The following is a 20768-nucleotide window of genomic DNA, read 5'->3' on the forward strand; positions in this document are numbered from 1 at the left end:
TAACTGTCCTGAACACTGATGAAAAGTCAAGACTTCTGTTCTTCTGAAACAAAAGTGACCGAAAAAAAAATCACTTCGCAAAAATATTGACCGAGACAACAATCATTTCAAAATAATTTTATTGAAACAAGTTTGACATATCAAGGAAAAGATAGAAGTGGGTAGAAAAGCTGCTTGCGAACCACGTTCAGGAACATCAAAAATAAGACAATAAATGTATTAAAAAAAAAGTCACAAAAATAAAACTATGTTCAGCTTCATCCAGGCTCTGGAGACACTCTCTGGTGACTGGTGTGCTCCAGGTTCTGAAACAGCAAAGAAATGGCAACGAAATGTGGTCATCCCAAACTCAGAGACTGGCATGCTGAGAAAGGAAGGTCCTTATCCTCTGCAAAAGTTCCTTCTTCACACTGTCTGGCACTAGAGCTGGAAGGATGACGCAAGAGACGAAGAACAGATTTAGCACAATGAACTTGAACAGATTAGAATTCCACCCCAGGAGTGTCTGCGTTATAGAAAAAGCATTTCAAATATCTACATTAGATACAAATGCTCAAAGCATACATGTTTACAACAAGAATGCACAATTCAAGTTTCCAATAGGCTGCATCTTCAGAATGGCGAAGGGCGGGAGCAATCGATTGATGTATCCAGAGCATAAATGAAGCAGAGGCCAAGAGCAGAGGTGAAGCAGGGGCTGGGTAGGTGTTTTTATCCAGAAACTGGGAACAACCAGTCTTGGACAGAGAAAGCTCTCTTCAGAGCTGAGGATCAGAGTGGATTGGAAACTTGGTTTTGAGGTTGGGATGCAGGTTGGTGAGACAGCATTAGCGTAGAGAGTGCATGGCATCGGGATGGTCTATAGGGTGTGTTGCATTACTTAGGGAAAGGAGACCTGGTAACAAAAAGACTATATACCCTGCCACCCAAGTGTTTTTCAACAACTGAGGCAGCAGAAACATTGTTGTAAACTAAATGGAAAGTTAGCTAGAGAAGAGGGCTTGTTAAAACAGAATTGCTCTACAGTGACACTTACCTGTCTAGTGCTGAATTAGCCTTGGTTTGGAGGTAGAATAAAGTTATTGAAGACAGTCATACCACAGTCCTATAGTGTCTCTCTCTCTCTCACCCCGTGCAACATTTTTTTGGAATGGTCAAAATGTTTGGAAGTGTTAGGGGAGGAAAAAGAAAAAGGTCTGGCTAAGGGTAGGAAGAATCAGACAAAATGTCCACTGAATGATGGCCAACAGCGACTGAAAAAAAGTAGGAATTATTTCCCCCTCACCACAGTGCTCACTGCAAGCAAAGAATGTGTGTTTTTGATTGGTTCATAATTCACGTTTTCCTACAAGATCCTTCTTGTTCAACTTGGATTGACATTTTTCTGACTTGCCGAAAAACCATTTACTGCATCTGAGCTGGTAATTTGTAATGCTGAAAGACAACTTTTATCGCTTCTAAGCCTTGCAGATCCCCTGTTTTAAATGGTAAATGTATATATATATTTTTATATTTGAAAATCAATTTATTTCAGCTCCTTCAGTTGACCATTCTTCCAATGCCTGGTCAAGACTGTTCTAGGAATATCCCTAGCTTGGTGGTTCAGCTATTGACTTTCTGAGAAAGTTGATCTTTTGTCTCACTTGTCTTCTCAAATTCTAATCTGGCCAGAGAAAATGCCCCGTCAGATTGTTCTGTTCAGGCACTGGAACAAAAATGGCGTTTACCACCTTCATGCCTATCAGATCTGCTTAGCTTGTGAACTCCAGCAAGTCTCCTCGACTCCCAAACTCACTATTATACTGTCCTCAAGATGTATGTTTCCACATTTGTCTTACCTCTGCCATATCTTCAGGTTCCTAATCCTATTCCACCATTCCATGCTGTTGGAAATGTGTTTGTGTTCGCTTCTCGTATTACATCTCGATAAGTACTTTTCAAAGTTTACAGTTTACTCGGAAATTAATTCATCTTTAAAAGTTCTGACTTAATCCTGATTAGCAGTGAGAGCATGAATGGCCTCAGCTCCAGGAGTATTCTGCCCATGAAACACATTGGCCGGGATTCTCCGAAATCCCGGCCAAGTGTTGACGCTGGCATCAGAACCAGTGCGAGTGACACCGGCATCAACAGGCCTCCAGGCCCAGGCATTCACCCCTTCTTAGGGGCTAGAATGGCGCCGGAGTGCTGTGAGCTGCTCCGGCGCCGAAAGCCGGCTGGCGCGGGGCCGCACATGCGCGCCACGGCCGTCTCCGCGCCGGCCTCCGGGCAATATGGCAGAGCCTTACAGGGGCTCAGTGCAGAGGAACCTAGGCCCCCCGCAATGAGCCCGCCCGCCGATCGGTTGCCCCCGATCGCGGGCCTGGCCACCATGGAGGCCCCCCCAGGGTCGGCCCCACCCCCCCCAACCAGGACGGCCCCCGCAGCCAGAACGCAGAGGTCCCGCTGGGTAGGACCATCTGTAAACGACAGCAGCGGGACTCGGCCCATCGAGCGCGGAGAATCGCTGGGGGTGCCGCTTTCAACGTCCTCCGACCGGCACCGCGGCGACCACGCAGATTCTCCCCCCCGGCGATTCTCCAACCCGGCACGGGATCGGATAATCCCGGCCATGGTACCAAAAGGGCCTATACCACCATGCATAGACAGAAAGCAGAGTATGGGTAAATAAACATTTTGTTGATTAGCATTAGTGGTATTTCACAGGCATCCCCCGGGACCTATTTGCACAGACATCAGCAGAAGAGTAATAACATTGAACTTTGATGCAGTCATTCTTCATTTCAAATTGGATTTGCAAAGAAGAAAATATTGACCTTTTTGTTTGCTCCAGAGGGATTAGTGACCATGGCAAACTATGAAAGACCGTATTGAGACACAACAGGCTAGCAGAGTGGCCCAAAGGGTGACAGATGCAGTTTGACATTATGTTAGATGTATTGAGAGGAAAAACCAGAATGAAGCACCTGAGCAGTCGGCAGCAGGCCACAGGTATAAGGGGTCCAGTGTTGTTGGGGTGGTGGAAAACAACACCCATCTTGGCTATAAAACTGGAGCTTCTAAGTATACAACATCATCATTTACCCTGAAGACCACAAGTGTGAGCAGAGGATAAATTAAAAAACAAATAGGTAAGCTTCATCGTAACATAAAATGGGAACCCAAATAACTTCTACATATCCAAAACGTAAAATTGTCTTGGTTTACGGTTGATGAACAATAATGCCTAACCGCACTAGTTTATTGTTGTGTGGGTTGACTAGAATGCTTTCCTGCTCACCCACCTTCTCACTGGCCTACACTGGCTCTCAGTGCCTACTATTTTACATTCTTATAGTGTCCTGATGAGGGAGGGATAAAAATTTTGACAGCTCGTCTTTTTTCCCCAGCAATAATAAAATTCTTGTCCCTGTTTAAAAATCCCTTCGCGGCCATACCCCTCCCTTTCTTGATCCTCCACCGACCAAGTAACCCTGCAGAACCCGTGTTCCTTCGACCCTGGTTTCTTGTCTTCCCTGTCTTTTAATAATAATCTTTATTATTGTCACAAGGAGGCTTACATTAACACTGCAATAAAGTTACTGTGAAAAGCACCTAGTCGCCACATTCCAGCATCTGTTCGGGTACACAGAGGGAGAATTCAGAATGTCCAATTCACCTAACAGCACGTGTTTTGGGACTCATGGGAGGAAACCGGAGCACCCGGATGAAACCCACACAGACACGGGGTGAATGTACAGACTCCGCACAGACAGTGACCCAAGCTGGGAACTGAACCTGGGGCCCTGGTGCTGTGAACCTGGGGCCCTGGTGCTAACCACTGTGCTATCGTGCTCTGGTTTTAGCAGTTGTGCCATCAGCTGTCTCGGCCCTAACCTGCAGCATTTTCTCCCACATTTCTCTGCCTCTTCGCTTCCCTTTCCTACTTTCAGACCCTCCTCAAAGGTCATCCCTTTAGGCTCGCCCCTTCCAATATCCATTTTTGTCTGATTAGTTTTTTGTGAAGCACTTTGGGATCTTGTTCCCACCTTTAAACAGTTGCTACACAAATTAAACTGATGTAGTCATTCTTCATTTCAAATTGGATTTGCAAAGAAGAAAATATTTACCTTTTTGTTTGCTCCAGAGGGATACGATAGCAACTATGAAGCACTACTCCACCCAATATTTAGCCTTATGGAAATAGAGTGGAATGGCTCTGAAGAAATTTGACTCTCTCCACAGCTGCTGCCTGACCTGCTCAGTATTTTCTGCTCTTTTACTTCATTTTTACCTCTGTCGCTTCTTCGGAACAGTTCCAATGAATGAATCCCAAAGCAGATCCACAGACGACACCAGAAATCGGTGCCATAGTTAAGCTCACATTTGAAGCGGACGAATCACTACCCTGTACACGCCACATAAACTAACACATATACATACCTCTCCCTTTAGGAGTGATTTCGGCCACCAAATCATCAACTGTAACATGCTCCAACCCCTTTTCCCTGATCACATCTAGAAAGAAATGGGAAAAACATTTTCAAATCCAGGACAGAGAACAAGCTACAAAACATTGGCGTCAAAATAAGCAGCTGACTAAATGGTCAGTTCAAAATCTAACATTAGGGATCTGTTGAGTTACTGACAATTACATTGTACTCCATTTTTCTTAGTTTTAAAAATCAGAAGTTATCCCTTTCTATATTTCTTTACATTACTTAAACTATATTATTGATTATACTGTATATTATATATAAAACAAACTTGTCCCCAGAACTTTAAGCATTAAATCTATGTCCCAAACACCGCAGAGCAATGTGCAGAGGAGTGGTACGCCATGAGACTGGACGTTACAGCTGGAGAATTGTCCTTCCACTGTTCTACAATACCACACTTTTAAACTATCTGCCACTAATTGGGTAGCTTTTTCAAAATAACCATACAGCATAGAAAACGGCCATTCTACTCAGATCGACCTCATTTGCTGCTACCATGAAGATAGGTGCTTATGTAACTGTCTGAGAGATACAACACCATTTTCTTTGGGTTGTCCTTTAGAAAGCTAACTCAATGTCACTGGGACAAATATTTCCAATAGTTCCCGCAGGGAGGACACCACTAAAACACTGGCAATCCAGTCAGCTAAAAATGCATTCTATATTTTATAGCAATTTCATCGAATGCTGTTAAATCAATGTCCTGAGATGCTCACTGGCTGAAGGAGGCTTCAAATCAACCAGCAGAGATACCAGTGCACGCAGTGGAGCTCAGAAACAGGAGGAGTCAAAGGAACGTGCCCTGGTCAGCCTAGTCCTGTGTTCATAGATAGTCACAGCATTTACAGTGCAGAAGGAGGCCATTCGGCCCATCGAGTCTGCACCGGCCCTTACAAAGAGCACCCTACTCAAGCCCACGTATCTACCCTATCCCCGTAGAGGGCCAACTTATCGTGGCCAATTCACCTAACCTGCACATCTTTGGACTGTGGGAGGAAACCGGAGCACCCGGAGGAAACCCATGCAGACACGGGGAGAACGTGCAGACTCCGCACAGACAGCGATCCAAGCTGGGAATCGAACCTGGGAGCCTGGAGCTGTGAAGCAACAGTGCTACCCATTATGCTACCGTGCTGCCCACTTTCTTCTCCAACTGGGTTTCAAACACCTTTCACAGAGATTGCAAACTATGAGCTGAAACGCGAGTGTGTGAACCCACTGGGGAAAGACGGTGAAGCTACCCAAGCGTATTTCAGACAACAGACAAAATAGTGGAGGATCATCCCCAAGGTGAATTTAAAACCCAATTCAGTGTGATATCATTCCATAATCCCCCCCGCCCTGTCCCATTCCGTAATCCCCCCGCCCTGTCCCATACCATAATCCCCTCTCCCTGTCCCATACTGTTCTATAATCCCACTCCCAGTCCAATACTGTTCTATAATCCCCTCTCCGTCCCATACTGTTCTATAATCCCCACTCCCTGTCACATACCATAATCCCCTGTCCCTGTCCCATACCATAATCCCCTCTCCCTGTCCCATACCATAATCCCCCCGGCCTGTCCCATACCATAATCCCCCCGCCCTGTCCCAAATTATAATCCCCTCTCCCTGTCCCGTGCTGTTCCATAATCCCCCCGCCCTGTCCCATACGGTTCTATAATCCCCACTCCCTGGCCCATACTATAATCCCCTCTCCCTGTATCATACCATAATCCCCCCGCCCTGTCCCATATCATAATCCCCCCGCCCTGTCCCATACTATAGTCCCCTCTCCCTGTCCCGCACTGTTCCATAATCCCCCCACCCTGTCCCATGCTGTTCTATAATCCCCACTCCCTGTCCCATACCATAATCCCTTCTCCCATACTGTTCCATAATCCCCACTCCCTTGTCCCATACCATTCTATAATCCATCTCCGTCCCATACCATAATCCCCTCCCTGTCCCATACCATTCTGTAATCCCCTCCCTGTCCCATTCCATAATCCCCCTTCCTGTCCCATACCATTCTATAATCCATCTCCGTCCCATACCATTCCATAATCCACCTTTCTGTCCCATACCATTCCATAAACCCCCTCCCCATCCCATACGATAATCCCCCTTCCTGACCCATACCATTCTATAATCCCCCCACACTGTCCAATACCATTCCATAATCCTCCCCCCGTCCCATACTATTCTACAACCTCCCCTCCCTCCCTGCCCCATACCATTCCTAATTCCCCCTCCCTGTCCCATATGGTTCTAGAATCTCCCTGCACTGTCCCATTCTATAATTCCTGATGATTTAATATTTGACCTGATTATTTATTTTCACTGACAAATTAAAGTTTTTCTTTATCCTCAATGAATTCATAGAACATAACAGCGCAGTACAGGCCCTTCGGCCCTCGATGTAGCGCCGACCTGTGAAACCACTCTAAAGCCCATCTACCCTATTCCCTTATCATCCATATGTCTATCCAATGACCATTTAAATGACCTTAGTGTTGGCGAGTCCACTACTGTTGCAGACAGGGCATTCCACGCCCTTACTACTCTGCGAGTAAAGAACCTACCTCTGACATCTGTCCTATATCTATCTCCCCTCAATTTAAAGCTATGTCCCCTCGTGCTAGACATCACCATCCGAGGAAAAAGGCTCTCAACGTCCACCCTATCCAATCCTCTGATTATCTTGTATGTCTCAATTAAGTCACCTCTTAACCTTCTCCTTTCTAAAGAAAATAACCTCAAGTCCCTCAGCCTTCCCTCATAAGATCTTCCCTCCAGACCAGGCAAGATTCTGGTAAATCTCCTCTGCACCCTTTCCAATGCTTCCACATCCTTCCTATAATGCGGCGACCAGAACTGCACGCAATACTCCAAATGCGGCCACACCAGAGTTTTGTAAAGCTGCAACATGACCTCATGGCTCCGAAACTCAATCCCTCTACCAATAAAAGCGAACACTCCGTATGCCTTCTTAACAACCCTCTCAACCTGGGTGGCAACTTTCAGGTATCTATGTACATGGACACCAAGATCTCTCTGCTCATCCACACTACCAAGAATCTTACCATTTGCCCAGTATTCTGTCTTCCTGTTATTCCTTCCAAAATGAATTACCTCACATTTTTATGCATTAAACTCCATTTGCCACCTCTCAGCCCAGCTCTGCAGCTTATCTATGTCCCTCTGTAACGTGTTACATCCTTCCGCACTGTCCACAACTCCACCGACTTTAGTGTCATCGGCAAATTTACCCACCCATCCTCCAGGTCATTTATAAAAATGACAAACAGCAGTGGCCCCAAAACTGATCCTAGTGGTACACCACTAGTAACTGGACTCCAGTCTGAACATTTCCCATCAACCACCACCCTTTGTCTTCTTCCAGCTAGCCAATTTCTGATCCAAACTGCTAAGTCACCCTGAATCCCATGCCTCTGTATTTTCTGCAATAGCCTACTGTGGGGAACCTTATCAAACGCTTTACTGAAATCCATATACACCACATCAACTGCTTTACCCTCGTCCAGCTGTTTGGTCACCTTCTCAAAGAACTCTAAGGTTTGTGAGGCACGACCTACCCTTCACAAAACCGTGTTGACTATCTCTAATTAAATTATTCCTTTCCAAATGATTGTACATCCTATCTCTTATCAACCTTTCCAAGACTTTGCCCACAACAGAAGTAAGGCTCACTGGTCAATAGTTACTGCGGTTGTCTCTACTCCCCTTCTTGAACAAGGGGACAACATTTGCTATCCTCCAGTCTTCTGGCACTATTCCTGTCGATAATGATGACATAAAGATCAATGCCAAAGGCTCAGCAATCTCCTCCCTAGCTTCCCATAGAATCCTAGGATAAATCCCATCCGGCCCAGGGGACTTATCTATTTTCACACTTTCCAGAATTGCTAACATCTCCTCCTTAAGAACCTCAAGCCCTTCTAGTCTAGTAGCCTATATCTCAGTATTCTCCTCGACAACATTGTCTTTTTCCTGTGTGAATACTGACGAAAAATATTCATTTAGCACCTCTCCTATCTCCTCGGACTCCACGCACAACTTCCCACTACTGTCCTTGACTGGCCCCACTCTTATCCTAGTCATTCTTTTATTCCTGACATATCTACAGAAAGCTTTAGGGTTATCCTTGATCCTACCTGTCAAAGACTTCTCATGTCCCCTCCTGGCACTTCTTAGCTCTCTCTTTAGGTCCTTCCTAGCTAACTTGTAACTCTCGAGTGGCTTAACTGAACCTTCACCTCTCATCTTTACATAAGCCTCCTTCTTCCTCTTAACAAGTGATTCAACTACTTTAGTAAACCACGGTTCCCTCGCTCGACCACTTCCATCCTGCCCGACAGGTACATACTTATCAAGGACACGCAGTAGCTGTTCCTTGAACCAGCTCCAGATTTCAATTGTGCCCATCCCCTGCAGTTTCCCTCCCTATCCTATGCATCCTAAGTCTTGCCTTATCGCATCATAATTGCCTTTCCCCCAGCTATAACTCTTGCCCGGAGGTATATACCTATCCTTTTCCATTGCTAAAGTAAACTTAATCGAATTGTGGTCACTATCACCAAAGTGCTCACCTACCTCCAAATCTAACACCTGTCCTGGTTCATTTCCCAGTACCAAATCCAATATGGCATAGCCTCTCTTTGGCCTATCTACATACTGTGTCAGCAAACCCTCCTGCACACATTGGACAAAAAAGGACCCATCTAACGTGCCCAAACTATAGCGCTTCCAGTCAATATTTGGAAAGTCAAAGTCCCCCATAACAACTACCCTGTTACTTTCGCTCCTATTCCTCAAATAAAAATTATTTGGTTAGGTTTAAGGACAGTCAGTTAAGCGGCACTAAAAATTACACTGAAGCTGAACTGAGAGTGCTTTTAGCGACAGACAATCGGAACCTCTTGCCCTGAAAACTATGTGAAAATAGTGACTGATCCCAATGCCCATTCTTGGTTAGTCAGCCTGTGGTCAATTCAGCCCCCGTGCCATGTGGAACAATTTTCCCGAGTTCACAAGTTCCAAGTTGCAGCTGAACCGCTTCCTGCAAACGGAGGTGAGCCCTCTTCCCTAATTAAAGTTTACCTTTACAGTGCGCTTTCAACTGATCTTTCCATCCACATTCAGTCAGCTTTGCTCGGAGCAACTCCTTCAGACTGTGGGGGGAAAAAAGACAGACTAGAAAGAATTGACATCCCCATTATTTAGACACTGGAAAATATATTTAAGATTGTAACCATCTCACCGTTCTCGTTCTCCTGTCTCTATCAACTTCTGGTTTATAGTTGCTCGGAGTTGGGCATCTTTATTCATTTCAGAAATCTAGAAACTGCAACAGCATGAAAACATCAGCAGTTATGAATGGGGAATGTATAGGGGTGTTTTGTTTTGATTTCTCCAAACATTCCTAAGCAACATTATCAGCTGACTGCTTAGTGCATTTGAACATTTTTGCAATTGGTTCACATTCAGGGATGTGTGGACAAATGTGAGATGCCCCAAGTTCTTAAAATATGGGATTTCTGGAATACGAATAAAGCAGAGATCTGAACTATGAAGCAATTTTTAACGAGAGAATTAGAAGTTCTGATTTTATACACGAAAACGTACAAACTCCATGGACAGTCACCCAAGGCTAGAATGGAACCCAGGTCCCTGGTGCTGTGAAGCAGCAGTGCTAACCACTGTGCCGCTGTTATATTACTAACATCTTCCCGTATCTCGCCCTGACTGCCATTGAAAATCGTATCCTTTTTTTGTATATCCCACACCCGTCTCAATTTTCACCCATACAAACATCTGTGTAGATGCTTTGCTTAGCTGTCTCTAACCGTACCTACATACACATACATCAGTTATAGAAGATAAGCATATAATTAAAAGGAGCTACATTCATACCCACAGAAATTCCAGTTGCAAGATTCTAAATCAGACATTTTCTATTCACTAAATATTGCACGTTTCCATTAGATAGTTCAGATAATATGTGCTGAGCACAATCAAAGCTGTAATGATTTCTCAGTGGCAGCCATGCTACCTGTAGTGCTTTTTGGGGTTTGAACGGCAGCCCATGCTGTTGCCTTGCATCTCGATGTTCGGAATTACACAATTCTACTAAAGTGCACTGTCGGTTAATCATGTCCAGCAAGGACATTTCCCATCCTCACCAGTCTTTGAAAAAGAAACGTGTTAGCAGAACAATGGCAGGAAAAAGCCAAAAGGAGATAATGGCTGCTTTTAAATATGTGCTAATGATGACAGCATAGAGACAGAAAGAATGCAAGTACAAACTGGTGTACTGGTTTGTACTGGGGCTGGTTTAGCACTGGGCTAAATCGCTGGCTTTGAAAGCAGACCAAGGCAGGCCAGCAGCACGGTTCAATTCCCGCACCAGCCTCCCCGAACAGGCGCCGGAATGTGGCGACTAGGGGCTTTTCACAGTAACTTCATTTGAAGCCTACTTGTCACAATAAGCGATTTTCATTTCATTTTCAAATGAGAATCTGGATGTAAAAGAAATTGTAGCCACAATTTAAAGTGAAGCAAAGGACCCAACAACCTGCAACCTGTTTTTCCCCCCTCCTTTTTCAAAATCACAAAGAAAGTCTTTCATGTTTAAGTTGGGAATAACGGGGGGAAATACCCAAAATCAGATATCTAGGATGGAATGCTAACCTGCATGGTCCAAATAAGGCAAATAATTGGATACTTTCACCTGGGAGATAAAGATAGGCGGGACATTCACTGACCGAGCCTGGGCCCGGACTTCAACGACAGTGAGAAATTCCCTCTCGCCTCTCCCACCAGGATGGCTCTCTCAACCACCATCTCATACCCTCCATGCACCAAGCTTGCGAACCTTCTTCCCTGCTACACAATCCGACTCCTCACTGTATCATCACAACCCTCGCCTCCACAGACAGAAGTACAGAAGAAATAAGAGGAGTTGGCCATTTGAGCCTGCTCCACCATTTGATAAGATCATGGCTGATCTGATTGTGGCCTCAACTCCACTTTCCTGTCTGCCCCCCCGCCCTTGCTGATCAAAAATCTATTTGACTCAGCCTTCAATCTATTAAAGGCTTACAGCCGATACTGCTCATCTCTGTCTTAAATGGGAGGGAGACCCCTAATTTTAAACTGCGGCCCCTAGTTCTAATCTCTCCCATGAGGAGAAACAACCTTTCAATACCCACCCTAGCAAGTCCCATCTTATACGTTTCAATAAGATTACCCCTCATTCTTCTAAACTCCAATGGACACAGGCCTAATCTGCTCAACCCTTCCTTATAACATAAGCTCCCATCACAGGAATGAGTTTTCAAATGCATGGATAATGTTTCTTAAGAAAGGATATTAAATATGTACACTATACTCCAGACGTAGTTGCGCCAACACCAACTGGAGTAAAAGTTCCCTACATATATATATTTCATAACTCACCCCCTGACCCCACCTTCCCCCTTGAGCATCTGAGCTCTCCAGACCCTACTCCAGCTGAATCCTCTCATTCCCCAGATTGTTCCCTATTCATTTCCCTCTGCATTGACTTCCCAGGGAGTGGTTCACTGCAGCCCTCACCCCCAATAGCAGATCCCAGCTCCCCAACCCAGCCAGGTGGACCACAGCAGCCCTCTCTGAATGGACATCCAGCCTCCCCTCTCCCCAAACAAGGGGATCGCAGCCCCAAGTAGATCCCAGCCCGTCCACAAGTGGGTCCCAGACCACCGCACTCCGAGTGGATCCACCCCTCCCCGAGTGGATCCCATATCTCCCCACTGAGTGGATCTCAGCACCCCCTGCCTGTGGGTCCACGCCTGAGTCGATCCCAGCAGCCCTCTCCCCGGGTGGATTTCAGCCCCCCGGGTGGTTCCCAGCGCCCCGTCCCCCACTCTCCCCGGGTGGATCCCAGCCCCCCAGCACCCCTCTCCCCGGGTGGATCCCATCCACCCCTCTCCCCGGATGGATCCCCTCTCACCCTGGGTGGATCCCACCCCTCTCCCCGGGTGGATCCCACCCCTCTCCCCGGGTGGATCCCAGCCCCCTTCTCCCCGGGTGGATCCCAGCCCCCCAGCCCCCTCTCCCTGGGTGGATCCCAGCCCCCCAACCTCCCCTCTCCCCGGGTGGATCCCAGCCCCCAACCCCCCCTCTCCCCGGGTGGATCCCAGCCCCCAACCCCCCTCTCCCCGGGCGGATCACAACCCCCTCTCCCCGGGCGGATCACAACCCCCCTCTCCCCAGGTGGATCCCAACCCCCCCTCCCCGGGTGGATCCCAGCCCCCAACCCCCCCTCTCCCCGGGTGGATCCCAGCCCCCAACCCCCCTCTCCCCGGGTGGATCCCAGCCCCCAACCCCCCTCTCCCCGGGTGGATCCCAGCCCCCCAATCCCCCCTCTCCCCAGGTGGATCCCAACCCCCCTCTCCCCGGGTGGACCGCAACCCCCCTCCCCGGGTGGATCCCCCTCTCTCCCCGGGTGGATCCCAACCCCCCTTCCCCGGGTGGATCCCCCTCACCCCGGGTGGGTCCCACACACCCTCTCTCCCAGGGTGGATCCCAACCCCCCAGCCACCTCTCCCCGGGTGTATCCCACCCCCTATCTCCCTGGGTGGATCCCAACCTCCTCTCCTCGGGTGGATCCCACACACCTCAGCCCCCTCTCCTCGGGTGGATCCCACACCCTCTCCCGGGTGGATCCCATCCCCTCTCCCCGGGCGGATCCCCCTCTCCCCGGGTGGATCCAACACCCCTCTCGGGTGGATCCAATCCCCCTCTCGGGTGGACCCCATCCCCTCTCCCTGGGTGGATACCACCTCTCCTGGGTGGATCCCACCCCCTCTCTCCCAGGGTGGATCCCAACCCCCTCCCCCCGGGTGGATCCCACACACCCTATCTCCCCGGGTGGATCTCACCCCCCCAGCCCCCTCTCCCCTGGTGGATCCCACCCTATCTCTCCCCGGGTGGATACCAACCTCCTCTCCTCGGGTGGATCCCACACCCCCAGCCCCCCTCTCCCCGGGTGGATACCATTCCCTCTCCCGGGTGGATCCCCCTCTCCCCGGGTGGATCCCAACCCACCCTCTCCCCGGGTGGATCCCAACCCCCCTCTCCCCGGGTGTATCCCAACCCCCCCTCTCCCCGGGTGTATTCCAGCCCCCTCCCCTGGTGGATCCCAGCCCCCTATCCCCGGGTGGATCCCACCCACCCTCTCCCAGGGTGGATCCCAGCCCCCCTCCTCTCCTCGGGTGGATCCCAGCCCCCCTCTCCCCGGGTGGATCCCAGCCCCCTCTCCCCGGGTGGACCCCAGCCCCCCTCTCCCCGGGTGGATCCCCCTCACCCCGGGTGGGTCCCACACACCCTCTCTCCTCGGGTGGATCCCAACCCCCCAGCCCCCTCTCCCCGGGTGTATCCCACACCCTCTCTCCCCGTGTGGATCCCAACCTCCTCTCCTCAGGTGGATCCCACACACCTCAGCCCCCTCTCCCCGGGTGGATCCCAGCCCCCCTCTCCCCGGGTGGATCCCAGCCCCCCTCTCCCCGGGTGGATCCCAGCCCCCTCTCCCCGGGTGGATCCCAGCCCCCCTCTCCCCGGGTGGATCCCAGCCCCCTCTCCCCGGGTGGATCCCAGCCCCTCTCCCCGGGTGGATCCCAGCCCCCCTCTCCCCGCGTAGATCCCAGCCCCCCTCTCCCCGGGTGGATCCAAGCCCCCCTCTCCCCGGGTGGATCCCAGCCCCCTCTCCCCGGGTGGATCCCAGCCCCCCTCTCCCCGGGTGGATCCCAGCCCCCCTCTCCCCAGGTGGATCCCAGCCCCCCTCTCCCCAGGTGGATCCCAGCCCCCCTCTCCCCGGGTGGATCCCAGCCCCCCTCTCCCTGGGTGGATCCCAGCCCCCCTATCCCCGGGGGAATCCCAGCCCCCCTCCTCTCCTCGGGTGGATCCCAGCCCCCCTCTCCCCGGGTGGATCCCAGCCCCCCTCTCCCCGGGTGGACCCCAGCCCCCCTCTCCCCGGGTGGATCCCCCTCACCCCGGGTGGGTCCCACACACCCTCTCTCCTCGGGTGGATCCTAACCCCCCAGCCCCCTCTCCCCGGGTGTATCCCACACCCTCTCTCCCCGTGTGGATCCCAACCTCCTCTCCTCAGGTGGATCCCACACACCTCAGCCCCCTCTCCCCGGGTGGATCCCAGCCCCCTCTCCCCGGGTGGATCCCAGCCCCCCTCTCCCCGGGTGGATCCCAGCCCCCTCTCCCCGGGTGGATCCCAGCCCCCCTCTCCCCGGGTGGATCCCAGCCCCCCTCTCCCCGGGTGGATCCCAGCCCCCCTCTCCCCGGGTGGATCCCAGCCCCCCCTCCCCTGGTGGATCCCAGCCCCCCTACCCCCGGGTGGATCCCATCCCCCTCTCCCCGAGTGGATCCCATCCCCCTCTCCCCGAGTGGATCCCAGTCCCCTCTCTCCGGGTGGATCCCAGCCCCCTCTCCCCGGGTGGATCCCAGCCCCCTCTCCCCGGGTGGATCCCAGCCCCCTCTCCTCGGGTGGATCCCAGCCCCCTCTCCTCGGGTGGATCCCAGACCCCCTCTCTCCGGTGGATCCCAGCCCCCTCTAACCAGGTGGATCCCAGCCCCCCTCTCCTCGGGTGGATCCCAGCCCCCTCTCCTCGGGTGGATCCCAGACCCCCTCTCTCCGGGTGGATCCCAGCCCCCTCTCCCCGGGTGGATCCCAGCCCCCCTCTCCCCGGGTGGATCCCAGCCCCCCTCTCCTCGGGTGGATCCCAGCCCCCTCTCCTCGGGTGGATCCCAGCGCCCTCTCCTCGGGTGGATCCCAGCCCCCTCTCCCCGGGTGGATCCCAGCCCCCTCTCCCCGGGTGGATCCCAGCCCCCTCTCCCCGGGTGGATCCCAGCCCCCCTCCCCGGGTGGATCCCAGCCCCCCTCTCCCCGGGTGGATCCCAGCCCCTCCTCTCCCTGGGTGGATCTCAGCCCCCCTCTCCCCGGGTGGGTCCCAGCCCCCTCTCCCCGCGTGGATCCCAGCCCCCCTCTCCCCGGGTGGATCCCAGCCCCCCTCTCCCCGGGTGGATCCCAGCCCCCCTCTCCCCGGGTGAATCCCAGCCCCCCTCTCCCCGGGTGGATCCCCCTCACCCTGGGTGGGTCCCACACACACCCTCTCTCCCTGGGTGGATCCCAACCCCCCAGCCCCCTCTCCCCGGGTGTATCCCACCCCCCTCTCTCCCCGGGTGGATCCCAACCTCCTCTCCTCGGGTGGGTCCCACACACCTCAGCCCCCTCTCCTTGGGTGGATCCCACACCCTCTCCCGGGTGGAGCCCATCCCCTCTCCCCGGGCGGATCCCCCTCTCCCCGGGTGGATCCTATCCCCCCGCTCGGGTGGATCCAACCCCCCTCTCGGATGAATCCAATCCCCCTCTCGGGTGGATCCAATCCCCCTCTAGGGTGGTCCCCACCCCCTCTCCCTGGGTGGATACCACCTCTCCTGGGTGGATCATCCCCCCCTCTACCCGGGTAGATCCCACTCCCTCTCTCCCCGGATGGATCCCACCCCCTCTCTCCCCGGGTGGATCCTAGCCCCCCCTCTCCCCGGGTGGATCCCAGTTCCCCTCTCCCCGGGTGGATCCCAGCCCCCCTCTCCCCGGGTGGACCCCAGCCCCCCTCTCCCCGGGTGGATCCCAGCCCCCCTCTCCCCGGGTGGATCCCAGCCCCCCTCTCCCCGGGTGGATCCCAGCCCCCCTCTCCCCGGGTGGATCCCAGCCCCCCTCTCCTCGGGTGGATCCCAGCCCCCCTCTCCTCGGGTGGATCCCAGCCCCCCTCTCCTTGGGTGGATCCCCCTCACCCCGGGTGGTCCCACACACCCTCTCTCCCCGGGTGGACCCCAGCCCCCTCTCCCCGGGTGTATCCCACCCCCTCTCTCCCCGGGTGGATCCCAACCTCCTCTCCTCGGGTGGGTCCCACACACCTCAGCTCCCTCTCCTCGGGTGGATCCCACACCCTCTCCCGGGTGGTGCCCATCCCCTCTCCCCGGGCGGATCCCCCTCTCCCCGGGTGGATCCAACCCCCCTCTCGGGTGGATCCAATCCCCCTCTCGGGTGGATGCAATCCCCCTCTCGGGTGGACCCCACCCCCTCTCCCTGGGTGGATCCCACCTCTCCTGGGTGGATCCCACCCCCTCTCTCCCCGGGTGGATCCCACACACCCAATCTCCCCGGGTGGATCTCACCCCCCCAGCCCCCTCTCCCGGGTGGGTCCCATCCCCTCTCCCCGGGCGGATCACCCTCTCCCCGGGTGGATCCTATCCCCCCTCTCGGGTGGATCCAATCCCCCTCTCGGGTGGATCCAATCCCCCTCTCGGGTGGATCCAATCCCCCTCTCGGGTGGACCCCAGCCCCTCTCCCTGGGTGAATATCACCTCTCCTGGGTGGATCCCACCCCCTCTCTCCCCGGCTGGGTCCCACCCCCTCTCTCCCCGGCTGGGTCCCACTCCCTCTCTCCCCGGGTGGATCCCAACCCCCTCTCTCCCCGGGTGGATCCCAACCCCCTCTCCCCCGGGTGGATCCCACACACCCTATCCCCCCGGGTGGATCTCACCCCCCCCCCCAGCCCCCTCTCCCCTGGTGGATGCCACCCTCTCTCTCCCCGGGTGGATACCAACCTCCTCTCCTCGGGTGGATCCCACACCCCCAGCCCCCCTCTCCCCGGGTGGATCCCAGCCCCCTCCCCTAGTGGATCCCAGCCCCCCTATCCCCGGGTGGATCCCAGCCCCCCTCTCTCAGGGTGGATCCCAGCCCCCCTCTCTCAGGGTGGTTCCCAGCCCCCCTCTCTCAGGGTGGATCCCAGCCCCCCTCTCTCAGGGTGGATCCCAGCCCCCCTCTCTCAGGGTGGATCCCAGCCCCCCTCTCTCAGGGTGGATCCCAGCCCCCCTCTCTCAGGGTGGATCCCAGCCCCCCTCTCTCAGGGTGGATCCCAGCCCCCCTCTCCCCGGGTGGATCCCAGCCCCCCTCTCCCCGGGTGGATCCCCCCTCTCCCCGGGTGGATCCCAGCCCCCCTATCCCCGGGTGGATCCCAGCCCCCCTCTCTCAGGGTCGGGGGGGGGGGGGAGATCGCGGGGGGGGAGGCCGGGGCGGGGGGGGGGGAGGAGCGCGCGGTTCATTACCGGGGCCGGGTGAATCCAGTCACTGACTGAGGAGCGGAAATGAGCGGTGTCACTGCCAACAGCGCCCCGGGCCTCCCCCCGCCGCCCCCGGGCCTCCCCCCGCCGCCCCCGGGCCTCCCCCCGCCGCCCCCGGGCCTCACCGACACTCTCAGAGCCGCCGCCAGTCGCACTCTCCGAGCTGAGCCGGGTGTTTCGTTGATGAATGGGCGGTCTCTGGGCCAGGACTACAACTCCCGGCAGCCCCCGGGCCGGCGGCCGGAAGTGGGGGAACGGACAGCCGGAAGCGGAGCATGGCGGCCGCTAACTCTTCGCTCCGAGTTTGCCACCAGCTCCTCGACCCCAAGTTCGACAGTTACAAACTCTCCCTGGAGCCGCTGCCCATTTACACCCTGGACTTGGATAGCGGTGAGTGACCGGGGCAGGTCCCCCAGCACCAGCGTGTCCAAACTCACACAGGTACACAGCCACATTTCCATAGCGCCTGGCACATCTTAGCACCCAGAACCCCTTTCACACACATGATGATGGGGGGGATGGGCTGCTGCAGGAGCAGCAAATGGAGTCACTCTCCAAAGCAGGGAACAACCGTGCTAATTCTGCGCAGGTGCCATGGTGACCAGGTGACCTGTGCTGAGGGTTGAATGTTGGCCAAGACAACCAAGTAGAATCCCCCCCCCCCCCCCCCCCCTCCGCCAATCTTCCTCAAAATAACGGCTGTAGAATCTTCTATGCCTGCACGAGGAGGCAGACGGGACCTCGGTCCGATGAACAGAAAGAATGTTCACGTTTGCGGGGAGAAGGCAGGGGTGTGGGACTGGGTAGGATGCTTTTCAGAGAGCCTGTGCAGTCTCAATGGACTGAATGGCCACCGTGAGCACGGTAAAGAATCGGCGATTCTGTCTCATCTCGAAGATTGCACCTTTGACGTTACAGCACTCCCTCAGTACTGCTCTAGAAGAGCTCACGTCTTCTAGAGTACGAACAGAGAATGCTGGAAAAACTATACACCTGGTGGCGTTTAAAAAAAATTCATTTATGGGATGTGGGCGTAATTGGCTGAACCAGCATTTATTTCCCATCCCTAGTTGCCCTTGGGAAGGTGGTGGTGAGCTGCCTTTTGAACCCCTGCAGCCTATGAGGTGTAGGTACACCCACTGTGTGGTTAGGGAGGGAGTTCCAGGATGTTGCACCGGTGACAGTGAAGGAACGACGACAATATATTTTCAAGTCAGGATGGTTGTGGCTTGGAGGGGAACCTCCAGGTCGTGGGGTTCCCAGGTATCTGCTGCTCTTTTCATTTTGGGGTTTGAGGTTGTGAGTTTGGAAGGTGTTGCCGAGGGAACCTTGGCGAGTTCCAGCAGCGTATCTTGTAGCTGGTACACACGGCTGCCACTGCATCAGTTATAGAGGGAAGAAGAATGGCAGGGCTATAGTGATAGGGCACTCAATCGTAAGGGGAATAGACAGGCGGTTCTGCAGACGCAATCGAGACTCCAGGATGGTATGTTGCCTCCCTGGTGCAAGGATCAAGGATGTCTCGGAGCGGCTGCAGGACATTCTGGGGGGGGGGGGGGGGGGGGTGAACAGCCAGCTGTCGTGGTGCACATAGGCACCAACGATACAGGTAAAAAACGGGACAAGGTCGTACAAGCTGAATTCAGGTAGTTAGGAGTTAAACTAAAAAGTAGTATCTCAAAGGTAGTAATCTCAGGATTGCTACCAGTGCCATGAGCTAGTCAGAGTAGGAATGTCAGGATAGATAGGATGAATGCGTGGCTCGAGAGATGGTGCAAGAGGGAGAGATTCAAATTCCTGGGGCATTGGAACCGGTTCTGGGGGAGGTTGGGCCAGTACAAACCGGACGGTCTGCACCTGGGCAGGACTGGAACCGATGTCCTAGGGGGGGGAGGGGGGGGTGTATGCTAGAGCTGTTGGGGAGAGTTTAAACTAATGTGGCAAGGGGGTGGGCACAGATGCAGGAAGTTGGAAGGTAGTAAAACAGGGACAGAAACAAAAGGCAGTAAGGGGGAAAGTGTAAGGCAGAGAAGCCATAGTCAAAAATCAAAAAGGGCGACAGTACAAGGTACAGTGACTGAGGGGAACTCAGTGAATAGGACCACGAATACTAAAAGAAATAAAACGGGAAGTAAAAACATTAATGGTCAGCGATGCGGCAGGCTGTTACATGAAGATATGGGTTCAACGGCAAGGAAAATTAGGAGAAAAGTTAAGAGGAAATATAACTTAGGAGAGGTTACTGATCGTAGTGTTAAGATTCAGAACAGGGGTAAAAAAAGCCAACATAAGTGTACTTTACCTGAATGCTCGTAGTATTCGGAATAAGGTAAATGAGTTGATGGCGCAAATCATCGTGAATGACTATGATTTAGTGGCCATTACTGAAACATGGTTAAAGGATGGTCACGACTGGGAGTTAAATATCCGAGGGTATCAAACTATTCGGAAGGACAGAGTGGATGATAAGGGAGGTGGTGTAGCTCTGTTATTTAAGGGTGACATCCGGGCAATAGTAAGGGATGACATCGGTGCTATGGAGGATAAGGTTGAATCCATTTGGGTGGAAATCAGGAATAGTAAGGCGAAAAAGTCACTGATATGAGTAGTCTATAGGCCACCAAATAGTGACATTATTGTGGGGCAGGCAATAAACAAATAAATAACTGATGCATGTAGAAACGGTACAGCAGTTATCATGGGGGATTTTAATCTACATGTCGATTGGTTTAACCAGGTCGGTCAAGGCAGCCTCGAGGAGGAGTTTATAGAATGTATCCGTGATAGTTTCCTAGAACAGTATGTAATGGAACCTACAAGGGACCAAGCGGTGCGAGATCTGGTCCTGTGTAATGAGACAGGATTGATTCAGGATCTCATAGTTAGGGATCCTCTCGCAAGGAGCGATCACAATATGGTGGAATTTAAAATACAGATGGAGGGTGAGAAGGTAAAATCAAACACTAGTGTTTTGTGCTTAAACAAAGGAGATTACAATAGGATGAGAGAAGAACTAGCTAAGGTAGACTGGGAGCAAAGACTTTATGGCGGAACAGTGGAGAACCTTCCAAGCGATTTTTCACAGTGCTCAGCAAAGGTTTATACC

At 53.1% G+C, this 20768-nt stretch overlaps 2 protein-coding genes across 4 annotated transcripts in view; one reads left to right on the forward strand and one right to left on the reverse strand.

The window, feature by feature from the left end:
* Positions 1–102: 102 nt before the first annotated feature.
* On the reverse strand, positions 103–17912 carry eny2 (ENY2 transcription and export complex 2 subunit). Of its 3 annotated transcripts, none has more exons than XM_072466871.1 (5): positions 17788–17912; positions 9744–9827; positions 9584–9654; positions 4423–4497; positions 103–426 (listed from the first exon to the last, which is right to left on the reverse strand). In XM_072466871.1, the coding sequence occupies exons 2-5, from the start codon at positions 9809–9811 to the stop codon at positions 350–352; spliced, it is 291 nt and encodes a 96-aa protein (XP_072322972.1). In that variant the 5' UTR covers positions 9812–9827; positions 17788–17912; the 3' UTR covers positions 103–349. The 3 variants fall into 3 exon arrangements, with proteins under 3 accessions (XP_072322972.1, XP_072322973.1, XP_072322974.1); XM_072466872.1 differs by lacking the exon at positions 17788–17912 and adding an exon at positions 17648–17727; XM_072466873.1 differs by lacking the exon at positions 17788–17912 and adding an exon at positions 10536–10690.
* A 4-nt stretch (positions 17913–17916) lies between these two features.
* nudcd1 (NudC domain containing 1) overlaps positions 17917–20768 on the forward strand; it is a 122770-nt gene continuing 119918 nt past the window's right edge. Inside the window, exon 1 of the mRNA XM_072466870.1 lies at positions 17917–18052. Coding sequence (XP_072322971.1) covers positions 17938–18052 — 115 coding nt within the window. The 5' untranslated portion in view covers positions 17917–17937. The remainder of the gene's footprint in view (positions 18053–20768) is intronic.

The sequence above is a fragment of the Scyliorhinus torazame genome, chromosome 11 (genome assembly GCF_047496885.1).
Source record: "Scyliorhinus torazame isolate Kashiwa2021f chromosome 11, sScyTor2.1, whole genome shotgun sequence".
NCBI classification, from domain to species: Eukaryota; Metazoa; Chordata; class Chondrichthyes; order Carcharhiniformes; family Scyliorhinidae; genus Scyliorhinus; species Scyliorhinus torazame.